This window comes from Pygoscelis adeliae, unplaced genomic scaffold (genome assembly GCF_000699105.1).
Source record: "Pygoscelis adeliae isolate BGI_AS28 unplaced genomic scaffold, ASM69910v1 Scaffold199, whole genome shotgun sequence".
In the NCBI taxonomy this organism is placed as follows: Eukaryota; Metazoa; Chordata; class Aves; order Sphenisciformes; family Spheniscidae; genus Pygoscelis; species Pygoscelis adeliae.
Window position 1 is genome coordinate 481,286 of NW_008825495.1, and position 12,762 is coordinate 494,047.

General features: G+C 46.1%; 1 protein-coding gene across 1 annotated transcript in view; it reads left to right on the forward strand.

The window, feature by feature from the left end:
- LOC103923067 (chromosome unknown open reading frame, human C14orf37) overlaps positions 1-12,762 on the forward strand; it is a 66,880-nt gene that overhangs the window by 22,032 nt on the left and 32,086 nt on the right. Inside the window, exon 4 of the mRNA XM_009331313.1 lies at positions 982-1,233. Coding sequence (XP_009329588.1) covers positions 982-1,233 — 252 coding nt within the window. The remainder of the gene's footprint in view (positions 1-981; positions 1,234-12,762) is intronic.

Sequence of the window (12,762 nt, forward strand, 5' to 3'; positions counted from 1 at the left end):
CTGTTTATTCCCTCATCATTCCCTGCAACTGGAAGGATAGAGGCGTACGCTACTTGTGCTCCTGATCCCTTAACCAGTCGTCCCAAGGCCCTGGTGTCTCTCTTGATTGCCCTCGGGCTTCTTGTTGCAACCTCATCGTTCTTCTGTTGCCATTTTAGATTCTAGCAATGAAATACGCCTTGAATATTTATCTCTCCATATGTTAACAGTATAGTCAGCTTTGGAGTAAGACCAGTATCTGCTCTAGTGGAGAATCCGCAGGGATTTCCTCAGCATCACATTTATCTGCTCACGCAAAGTGTTGGCTGCGCTGCCTTCTTTCCAATACTGAGTTAGGTCTTCCTTGGTCATACCTTTGTCTGGTGTAAATCTGTTGTTACAGGAGTGCTGGTACAACCTGGTGAGGATCCTGCTGAGGATCACTACCATTACCGCTGTTTTCCCGCACCCAAGAGCTGATCTGCCAGCATGCATCAAAGCGAGATGCTTTTTCTGGAGGAGGGGCCGTGTCAGTTTAATTGGGCTGGAAAGCAGCATCCTTTCCAGAGCTTAATAAAAATTAAAAAGAGAACCAACTTATTGCTACCTCCAGGATTGGAAATCAGGGCAATAGTTCTCACTTGAGCTGAAATTAGTTGAGCAGAGAGCATTATAGTTATATATACTCAGGTATTTGTACATGTGCACATGCTTGTTTGTATTCCACTATTAGGAAGCAAAATAACAGTATTTCCCACTAATGCATTTGACAGTCTAAGACAACATCTCATTGTTACTGAGCAACTTTGAATGGTGGTGAGCTCTTCCAAATTAACCCCTTTGGGTGTCTTTACTGTTAGAAAACAGGCAGAACTTCATTCAACTGGTCTGCCTTTGGACAAGTGGTATCAGCTGGCTGTCTTGCTGCTCACCTGTAGAGACGTATGAATCTTCTGTCTTGTGGGATCTTTCCTGATGTTGCTTTTATGTCTCTCTGGCCAGAGGGTGAGGAAGAGGAAGAGGATGAAGAGGAGGAGGAAGAAGAAGAGGAGGAAGAGGAAGATGAGGAGGACAAAGACATAGATTCGATGGATGAAAGCATGGAGGGTGACACTGAGCTGCCAGGTTTCACGCTTCCAGGAGAGACCTCTCAGGAGCCCATAGCTGGCCTGGAAAACCCTGTGGCCCAGCTGGCCGGGGTGTCCTACCAGGTTCCCGACACCATCGAGTGGGAGCAGCAGAACCAGGGTCTGGGTAAGAGAAAAAGCCCCTTCTTTTATCCTTACAGAGGACGTCTCCTGCTCTTGACTTTGCATGGGACAGCCCCTCGTGCCAGGGAGTCTCACGGGTTGGCTCTCAAGCTAAACACAGAGCAGGTTCATTTCCGAGGAAACCCCATTCCCCAGTGACGACCGGTTGAACTGGAATGGGTCCCAGGCAGCGTGACCTGAGTTTTCATTTTGGGGAGAGCTGCTCTGAATACTCCAGACCTGCTCCTTCATTCCCAGAGCTTAGTGTTGCCCTGCTCTGAGGGTGGGCAAATAAATACTTCTCAGGTGAGGGGAAATTTCAGATTGAGTTTACATCAGGTCTGATATCTCCATCCCACTAACTCTTGCTTGAAAAACAGCGTATTGGCTGGTTTCCATGTCAGATCTGTTTCACGTGTCCTGTTATCCCATCAGGCTGGACAGGAGCTGTGGGGGGGGAATAATTATAAGTGATTGTGATTTGTGATTGGCTTTGGCAAGCTGGATTAAAGAAGTACCTGACAGTGCTTGGAGGAAAAGTGTGTAAGAAGCATAGGGTTATGATGGGAGTCGCATCAGCAGCTTTGTGTTCACATCTTACTCATTTCCTTGGTGCAGGATCTTTGTGGTGCCTCGAGAGAAAACGTGAGAGGAGCAGCATATTTTCTGCACTCAGGGGTGCAATGGGCTGGCTTGGTGAGCTCTGTACAACTGCTTGCAATAGTGAGAAGGTAGCATTAAGCTGCTGGCCATCTAAAGCTATTTGCCTGGTTCGGGACCGTAAGTACCAGGATGGATGGCTTGGCAGAACTTTGCCTCTGAATCAGTCAATCCTGGCTAAGGGTGCCAGTGCTTCGTAAAGTGTTCAAGAGAGGCAGCATTTTGCAAACTCCAAGGTGTGTCCCCACACACCAGGCATCACGTCGTGCAGCATGGAGGAAGATGGCACTGATATCTCTTCAGGAATCTTGGTACATTTAACCGACCCAGCTAGGGTGGCTGATGCAACGTCATCTGGCTTGGGTCTCTGGAGGGCTCTGATGGGAGCCCTGTTCCCAGAGCAGGGTGCAAGGCAACGGTTAGTTTGTCCGGAAGGGTGCCTAGAGTCTGCTGAAGATGCTGTTGTATATGACATAGGCTGTTGTCATGAACTTTGGGGCTACGGAGGAGGTTGCTCTGCATAAGGCATCAGGCGCATCTCTCTCTGTAGCTGATGCAGGTCTGAACTGGAGTCACGGCTGCATTTCCAGCCCTACCGTCTTCACTGCTCGAGGAAGAGGCTCAGGGTAGGAGACACCTGTCAGATGCGTTGGTAAATGAGGCAGGTGAGAAAGCAGTGACCAGAGGCTGAAGCTGTCCCTGGTGTGCAGTAAACCTCTCTGGCTGGAGAGGCTGTAGTAATCGTGCACAGAAAATAAGCAGGCCTGGGCTATGAAACAATATGTAGCTTTAACACTGCTTGTGTAATAGTATCTGTTATGAGGTCCCTTTGCCCTAGTCAGAGCCATGCTGGAGGATGCACTTTGCAGTATCTCTTCCAGAGATCTGCTTCTGAACATATGGGCCCAGTTCAGTTTCCGATGTTTAATATTGCATCATCCTGCAGCCTTCATCCTCCACCACCTTCTCGGTTTCTTAGAACTTGGAAAGGCCACCTTTCCAAAATTTCAGACGTGGAATAAATTGACTGTGTGGCAAAAGGCGGGATTTTTCTCCCTAACTTATGTTTTATTGACCCTCATGCAAATTGGAGGAGCCCTTGTGAAGTCTGTCAAGGTAAGTCAGCTGCCGAGTCTGGGCACCTGAAGGACGGAGCAGACGTAAATTTCTGCATTCTCTGGAAGTGCCTGGCTGAGTTAACGTGTCACCAGATCCAAATGGTTTGGATTGCCTTTTATTTTTAAGCTATTGCAGTCTGTGCAAGCAGCTGTGAGGGAGAGGATGAGGCTGTGGCTGAGCTGAGTTCATCTTTAGGAGTTAGATGGAACTTCTGTGCAGTGGTGTTGCAGGTGAGAAAAGAGGGGATGCAGTGGGATCAGTCTCTCTGCTTGTGACTCACCCCTCTTATTCCACGAGGTAAACACGTAAAGAGCCATTTATTCTTTTTCTGTCTAGACGACCTTAATGGGTCTTTGATATTGCTTCCTTCCCCATCTACAATGCGCTGATGCCCACAATGCTCCTAAGTGGAAGGGAAATTATTCACCAGACTCACCGTGAAGGGCTTGTAAAGCTTTAGATCTGCTGGACGTGTACATGGACTATTTCTCTTTGAAACCCTTTTTCTCTAAGTGCTTTTCATCTAAAGCTACCTCTTTGAAATCCATTTCCTTTAAGTGCTTTTCTTCTAATGCTAAAATTAACTTGACTTTAATTTTAAGATGGCTTCGTAACTGCTGGACGTCCCCAGATGCAGTCCCTGGAGGGGGGAGCTGCAGTTCTGAATGCAGCTGGGTCAGGGGCACTGTGCTCCCGCCTGCCTCAGCCCATGGTGTGTGTCTTTGTGCATCCCGGGGAAGAGCTCTACGCTTCCCTCCCTTCGCCAAATAGTGCTGAGATGTGAAGAATTTCCCATCTTGTGTGAGTGAAATATGGTTTAGACGGGGAAGTTGTTCTGCTTGACGTGGGATATGGCACAGGAAAGGAAGACTGTGCACAGGAAAGATAACAGTACCCAACGGTGTACAAGATGAGGGTACGCCATCTAAGCACCAAACTTTTACAGTTGGCATTTTCCATCTTCAAAATACTTTGCACATAGGTCCTTCTCCTGGGAATGCATCTGTCCTCTGGCCTTCAGAATTTTGACATTTAACGCTAAAATCTGTAGTACAGAAGAGCCCAGAAGTATTGGAGTAGCTATTCTCAGACCAGTTATTATTGCGTTTGCTTGGTCTGATGGCTGACACACTGCAAATCCCTAGAGAACGAGTAACTTGATCCACAAACAGCTTGGCAGAGCAAGAGACAGTTTAAATTTTTGTAGTGGTCAAAGAGAAAGTGCTGGAGAAACAGAATCATTAAAAATGTCAATTCTGGGAAGTCAGATGTTCCTACATTAACTCCAGCTGAGCAAAAGCAATTTATATGCACCAGTAATGAGGCTGTCAGTTTTACAGTCCATCAGCTGACTCTCTAACCAGTAATATTTAGACAAAAAGTAAAGCAGAAGATGATGTCATCTGTGCCTTTATAAAATAGAATTTGATCCTCCAAAAGCGGTTCTGATGGCCTGCAGCTCTGGAGAAGGGAAGTCTGAATATGCTTTGGGATCTCTCTTGGTGTCCTGTTCAAATGCTTTATCTTCAGAGGTTGCCAGTGAAGGACACGGCAGTACTTTGGGACCTCTCTGCATCGTGTGTGAGATGGCTTTGACCTTTGTCCACTTGTTTCGTGATTTGTATGTAGGTGGTGGGTGGTAGGCGAACACTAACTGTTCGGAGAGCATCAGAGGGGCAGGAAACTTGGGGTCTCTGGGAATGAATAAAAATACATAATTTTTCCCTGCTACCTCTTTTGTGATTAAGTGTTTATGCGTTACAAGGAGAACTGCAGTTGGTTTAGATGGGTTCAAACCTAGTGAACAGTTTCTGGGTCCTTTAGTTATTCCTCCTGAATGTTAAAGTAGATGGCCTTTGTTGTACACCTCCATGGAGATCAAGGCCCTCTACTTCTGTGTTGGTGGTGGCTACTGTGACTGTGCTCTTCTCCCACTTCTTAAGAGTATTTATTCTCCTGATGTCTGTGAGAATCCTTATTTTACAAACCATGAGCCAAGACGTAGCAACTTAGCTTGAACTGCTGTGGGAACTTTGTGGTAGAACATGAAAATGTCCCCAGGCTCCCAAGCTATTTGTTAATGCCATAGTGCTTGCCTGTCGTCCATGTCCCAAGATGAAGAACTCCTGCTATCCATAGTAAGGTAGCAGCAGGAGGTTTAGGGCATATTACTAAGCCTTTAATTTTGCTGCTTTGGAGCATGCAGTAGATTGCTTCGTGCATTCAAAACGTATGGAGTTGTTTGGAGTGCCAATGACATTTTCATCTTGAGGCATATAGGGTCATGACATTTTGAATATATGGCTCAAGTTGTCTAAGCAGAGGTTGTTATGGTGGACTTTGGTTCTTTAAGATGTTGACTGAAACCACCAGTTGCTTATCCTAGGCCACCACTAATATGAGATAACAGCAGTAAACAGAAGAGAGACTGATTTGAACCATAAACCTTAACAGAAGAAACTCCATTGTTACGCTCAAAATCTTGTTTTAGGGCCAAAGAGGAGGCACACCTCATATATTTATAAAACCAAGAATTTATTGCTAATACAATTGAAATCTTAAGGGTCTAATCATTATTAGTCCAGATCTAATTATTAAAAGAAAAGAAATAGTAATGCAATTAGGATCGTTACACACATACTTAGTTTCTGTGCTTTATCCTGGTGTTAGGCTTGTCCTTCCCTTGCTTCTGTGGGTCCTAAGGTTGGTGGTTTCATTCAGGGGTTTGTGGTGAATTTATTAGGGTGGGTCATCAACATCTGGAGTTCCTTGCCAGGAGGAATACGATGCTCATGTCGATGGTTTCTTCCTTCTCACTTCAGGGTCCACTTGAAGTCATTTTTGTATGTTTGCTAGCACGCTTTTGCACCTTGCTCTTTCTTCATTGATCTGCAGTTCCATATTACATCTGAATTTACTATATATGGTGGATTTTATGTATGTTAGATGCTATTGTTTGTTCTCTTGTTTACCCTGAACCCATTTTTGTCCAGATCTACAGTTCTTTAACTGACCGTTGGTGTGTTGTTTATATCCACCTGTTTATGGCAATGGCAATACCATATTACAGGGCTATGTGATTATGCTGTAGCTTGTAAGAAGTCATCTGAATTGCTTGGTTCCACAGCATTCATTATAGGTTGCCATCTACCCATGGAAGTATTGTACACGATGGAGTTTGGACCATCCCTGTAGATAGGAATTGAAGATCAGAAAAAATAAAATAGCAGTTCAGAAGGAAGTTATGAAGGGTGACAATGTAATTCTCAATATGTAGTTTCCAAGATACATACCACGTCTGCATTTCATGTATTTTTGTGTGTAGGATCTTAGTTCTTACAATAATCGAAGGTCATATAACTCTCTCACTTAGGCAATGACAAGGCACTTGCATAATAAACACACTTTTGGAATGTGATTTTTTTTTTTAATGGATAAAAAATATTTGCAACTCTGAGTAGTTACTTACAGAGAAAATAGCTCCAGCTGTATTGCAGATCTGTGGTTGTGGTTGCAAATTATACTGCATAAACCATGTAACAGATGCCACTGGTTAATGATGGTAAGGCAGAGTAGCAGAGGCAGAGTAGTGGAAGATGATGAATATTTGAAATGTCATTTTTACAGGAAGCTCGGATTAATGCTTTTATGGGCAAAAATAACCACCATTAGGAAGACAGAAGCTGAGACTCAGAAGTTAGTAGTATGTTCTTTAATTGCTGCCCAAAATGGATCTATTTTAAGTACTCTTAGAGCTCTCGCTATTGGAACATCAGAGTGCCTTTTAATCTTTAATGCATTTATCTTCTTAATTACCCTGGAAAGGGTATCCATGTTTTACAGGTGGTAAGCAAAAGCAGAGTGACCCCACTGGTTTCATGAGGGAGCCTTTAGCAGAGTAGGGATTTGAACGAGGTGAATTAAATTCGTGCTTGGGCATTTCCTTTCTCTCGCTGGAGGAAGGATGTGCGCACCTGCATTTCTCCTTGGAAAAGGTGCAAAGGATCACACAAAAAGTCACCATCCCAACAGAAGGGGCTGAGTCTGTAGAAATCCCAGGTGAGAGAGGCTGGCAGGAGCCAGGATCAGGAGCGGAGCCAGCAAATTTTTCTTTCCAACGTGTTTGAAGTGCAGCTGCCTGCAGCAATCCTGCCCTCCGTAGCCTTGCCCCGTACGTGTTTATGGGAGTTTTGTTGCACAAAGTGTTGGCCACGTGAGGTCTGTGTTCCAGACGGCTGCAGACTGAAATGAGCAGTCTCAGAAATACAGATGATTATTTTTCCTGTCTTTCTGGGTGCTCCAAATAATTTATACAGTTCCATATGTTCCTTGCTAGCTCCCCTTCCCTCTCCCAAGCAGTAATGAAGCTCCCATCATCAATCTGTGCCTAACTCAAGTTTCTGTTCCTCGTGAGAGATGTGTACTCTGGAATGACTTCTTTTTTAACCGTTTTAAGAGAGTGTTCATGGTTGTGTCTTAATCCTGGAGCAGACTCATATTTAATCAGGTTTGCCTTGTCAAAGGAAATTTTGCATCCACATACCTGTAAACAATAACGATCCTCTCTGCCAGCTCGGTGTGAACTACGCTATTGTAATGACAGAGCAGCTCCCAGGAGGGAACGATTCACATTGGAGACGGCTTTTTCTTTTCATCAAATTTTATCCCAAGGTGTTTTGGGGACTATGTCAAGAGACACAGTCCCCTCTTTAATATTGCTTCTTTCTTTGACCTGACTTGCTCCTACTTCTGCTCTGAAGACACCTGAGATAACGAGCCTTGCAGACCAGTCCTGCACACGCTCTGCAGCATGGTGCTCAGTGGCGTGGTGAGAAGCAGCCCTATGCCTTGTGCTGGGACCTTGGACAATGGTCCATCTCTCTTCCAGGAGATGCAAAACTTGGACAAGTCTGAGCCCTGCGGTCCTCACCTACCACCCTGTTCTTCCATTTTTCCATCCAGCACAAGACTGCCATGCCCTCACAAACGAGGCCCGTGCGTTTTAAATGGGAGAAGCTGACAGTGTGTCTGTTCTGCTGTGAACCGGGATGAGGAGTTTCCAGCCACGGAACATGAACCACTAATGGGTTGGAGCCACGTCCTTCCTCTTGGAAGCACCTCAACTCTTGTCCTCGAAGCAGAAATCAAGACCAAGAGAAGGGAATGGAGATGAGTAAAACAGAAGATTGGAGGGTGTTCTGGTGATTCCCAGCTCTGAAAGCAAGCAGCTATCAGAAATAGGTGAAATAAAGCTGTTGCTTGCGATAAAAAAGTGTGTGTGCTTGCAATTTATCATAAGGAAGGGGAAGACAGCAGAGGCCTTTCTACACGGAAACCTCCAGCAGGAAACTTGGGCTGATATTTTAGCCTGATGCTTTTGGTGGAGTGTATCGAGACACAGCAGCACTACAACATCCTCAGGTACATTACTTTGAAGCAGCAGCCCTTCCACAAGGTTTATGCATCTAGTTAAACCTGTGTCAGAGGAAGACTGGCTAAGCCCATTTGTTACCAGCCCTTAAGCGGTGCCTCCAGGAGCTGGGGGCGGATTTAGAGGCGTTTGCTCACGTTTGGCTCTGCCTTCTCTCTCCCTGCCCGCGAAGAAGATGGGATCCCATCAGCAAGACGTTAAACTGGAGTTACTGGCTATTGCTGAGGGGAATGAAGAGGTCCTGTCCATCCACAGCATTTCTGCCTCTTTTTCTTCAGTTTGGAGTGAGGCGATGTGAAGCCACAGAGAAATAATCTGTGGGTTCGTGGGAGGAGAGAGGGGACATTGGTCACCATGGCTGACATGGTCAGTATGAAAGGTCCCAGCTGAGGTCTGGCTGACCAGGGGACATTTCTAATGGATGGTGGGGGGCATGGATGATCCCAAGCCTGAAGGCTGCTGTCACTCCTGCATGCTCTAGTCCTTGCTACCCTGCCGTGCAAAAATCTGAAATACCAGCAAGGAGGGAGCAACGGCTTCTGTGGTGGAAACAGCTGTCTCCCCAGCCTGGGGCAGGGGAGCTTTGGGTGATGTTTGTGCGCAGAGAGCGTTAGGGAAGCGTTGCTGAAAGGAACCAACGTCTGGGCCACTGGTCACCTACAATTTGCCTGGTGGCAGACCATAGCTGAGCAAATTCATCCTTTTTCGGCTTGCTGGGGAGCACGGAAACGCAGCCTGCAGCAGCGCTAAGCTCCTGGGCTTTCCCAGCACAGGAGGACTCCTTCTAACAGGCCTGCACCTCCAGTTGCTCTTGTTGGCCCAAGAAAGCAAAGTTGGAAAACTCATGCACATGGCTGAGTGTTTTTGACCTTCTCCAGCTGTCTGGCTCTACCCATCCGTTTGCTACAGCCTTTGGAGTTAGGATGTGTCTACCTCAGAGCACGGCTTGGCATTTGCTGCTCTAAGTAATTTATCTTGTTTTTTTTTCCTGGATTAAAGGATAGGGTCCATTAGCCTGCGCAGAGCTCCGTGCTGCGAAGGCTGGACTGCATCTGCTAACCAAGCACCATCTGGGTTTCTGCACAGAGCGGTGAGGCAGGCATCCTTCTAGACTGTCAGCTGCCTTGGCACTGTCTGTCTGTCCCCTTGTCTGTCAGCCCTACTGTAATATAAATTGTAGTGTCTTTGCTGTCTTTTTAATCTGCAGTAATCCTTTTTTACCTCGTGTCTACAACTTCAGTGTATGCGTGTATCACATCTCAGTGTGCTTTGCCTCTTCTTCTATCCTCCAGTTTATATGTGTCAGAAAACTTGACTCTGTTTAGACAGAGGAGATGGTTTTCAGCCCTCTCTCCCTTTGGATTTTGGTAATCACTTAGCTTGATTGAAGAACACAGGCAGGGCAGTAGCTTTCCCTGGGTGAGAGTTATTAATTATTCCTTTCTGTGCTAGTCTGGGTGGCTTTTGCCTTGTAAAAAGAGACTTGTCCTTATGTTGGAGAAATCACATTTATTTTCTAATAGTGATCTATACTACGATGCAAAAGATCTGTCTGTTTTCATGGCATTTCAGCCCTCCAAAAAAAAATGGAGAGAGGGAATGCGAAGGTTCATCGGCCTTGAATTGCCTCTGTCCTTCTGGGGATTTGCGTCAGAGGCTGATCTTTTGGGTTAAAATGTTGGCTCCGTTGCAGAGCCAGTAAGAGAAAAATAGAGGAAGAGAGTTCATTGCGACAAGTAGCAGGGAGAGAGAGGGTAATTTATTGGGAAGATGGTTTTAAAATATTCCTTTCTAATGAGACTGTAGATACATTTTCTCTCTGCTTGGGCAGTGCAAACCACAAATGACTGATGCTAAACCTACCTCCCCTCTGGTGTTTGCTCAAATTAAGACCACCTGAGGATCAAAGGAGATCCAGGTTCCTTCCTGGAAGGATGCTTTCTTGATACACATATAAATCCTGCCCTGCCTGAGTTAGGAACATGTATTGGAAATACGTAAATTGCTTAGATCTTGACTGACAATAAAATAATTACCTCAAACCTCCAGCAATTGTTGTTTTGCAAAAATGCTGGGTATCAGCATTAATCACAGAGAGGAGTCGATACAGTGAGAATTACTAGAGGCTTTTGCTTTCTTTTTTTTTTTTTCCTTGTTTTTGAATAACTCTAATCACAGCCTCATCCAAGCTTGAGATATAATAAAGGGTTTCAACAAGGCTGTGCCCCGATATCTTATCATTTAATATACCGGCAGCACCATCTGCGCTTGAGGCTTTATTAATGTGAAGCAAGGCCAAGAGTTTCTCCAGTTTTATTCCTGTTCTTGGTTGCTTTTCCCCGTTTCCCTCTGACCGCTCAGGCTGACTTGCTCACTCAGGCTTTTGCACAATCCAGTTTTGCAGTAGTGGGTGCTGAGGCTTGTGCTTGTTTTTAGCAAGGGGCTCGATGCAATCACTGGGGCTGAGCTCTGTCCTCCTGGCCACCCATCCTGCAGCCACAATGTGTGTCCCTGGGGGACCCCCCCGTTTTGGTTAGCATTGTCATGTGCTGCACTCCTGTCGCTATCCCCGTAAGCTGAACGTGCTGTTGCATCCATCATACCAGCTTATGGATGCCCATGCCGAGGCGATCCAGATGCTGCCCCGAGGTCCCCGTCAGGAACCCAGCCCTGGCACACGTGGCATCCTGATGGCCTTTCTGTGCTTTTAATGCACATGCAGGTTGAGTTGGCATTTCTCTTTGCACGCTTGAGGACAGGTCTAATTGCCAGTGGAGGATTTCAAAGGGCCCTCGATGGCCTCTCTCTCCCCGTACCACCCTGTCGACCTGCCATGGGATTGCCCCCCTTGAGTGGCCCTGATTCTGTTTCCTTTCAACACAGCTGTCCCAAAACCCAGACTTGAGTGTGTGCTTTGGTTCAGGATTGAGGAGAGATCTGGCATCTGCCCTTCCAGTCCAGGCAGAAGCCGTTTCATCCTGTGAGTAAGCCTTGGGGGGCAGTTGCTTTGCCCTGCTCAGTTCTGGCTTTCCTTGCAACTGTCCATAAGCAAGTTTTAGAAAATTATAAGATAGGATTGAATATAGATATCCTGTCAGGAAAATACCTTCCTCTTGGGTTTTGCTGTTTTTTGTATCTATAAGAACTGGTTAAATACAGTCTCTTTCTATTTTTCGGTTGTAGGGAGTGTTGGGTAGAGGGTTGAGTATAGTATTGAACTGAATGAATAGCCTCGATGAAGCAATGCTTTCTGGTTATATGTTCTCTCCTGTAGCGAGAACATGTTCCTGTGAGTGTTGTTTATGAAGTCTAGATTTTATTAAGTGCAAATAGTATGCTATCGATTTGGAAGATGGTTTGGGGTTTAGCAGGCAAGGATATAGTCCTCCAGTAGACATCTACTGCCTGTAAGTGTGTACCGCTGTGTAATATCTAGGCTGGAGGTGGGTTTCTTTGCCAGACAAAATGCAGCTGCATACTTCTGTACCCTTCGCTGTCTTTATTGTAGCCAGCAAATGTGTTCCTGATTGCAAGCCTTCCTGGGAGACTCATGCGGTCTTGTGCCTCAGGCTTACGTCAAGTTACGGAGCATCAGCTGAAGCACGGTAGCTACTTGTGCGTGTGGGCGACCTCAAGGTGACGTGCCATCGCCTGGTCACAGAGAGACGAGCTGAACTAGGTCAGAGCACCTTACGTTTCCTGTCGGTTGGGAATGTGCCTGTGGCTGGTCTGTGTGGCTCAGGTATTTTGCCATGACCTCTTAAGTCACAGTTTGGGGTGACTCCATGGTGAGTCAACCCTGTTCAGCCACACGTTGCATGCGCCAGCACAATTGCAGCATGGAGCAGGAGAGGCAGAGAGTTAATTTGACTTCTACTAGACAGAGGCAAGCCAGGAGGATTTTTTGCTAAGGTGCGTATCTTAATGGAGCAGATAAAGTCAGAATCCCAGCTAGCAAAACTGAGCATCGTTCTGGTGAGTGCTCCGGTGGAGGCTCTTGTTCCACAGCTTTGGAGCTGCTGTAGCTGTGAAGACTCTTCTCTGGGACTGTGTACCATTTTGCTTCATGCTTAGCAGGGCTGCGTCACTGGCCCCTTGTGTTTGACTTCAAACTTTGCATCCTGACAAGCTCAGAGCAAAAGCCACAGTGGTTAAATTTGGCCCAGGTTTAATGTCTCAAACATGCTAGATCACCTCTGTGCAAGAGGTGCAGGAGTAGGGAAGTGATCGTGCCCCTGTACTCGGCACTGGTGAGGCCGCACCTCGAATACTGTGTTCAGTTTTGGGCCCCTCACTACAAGAAGGACATGATTCTATGATTCT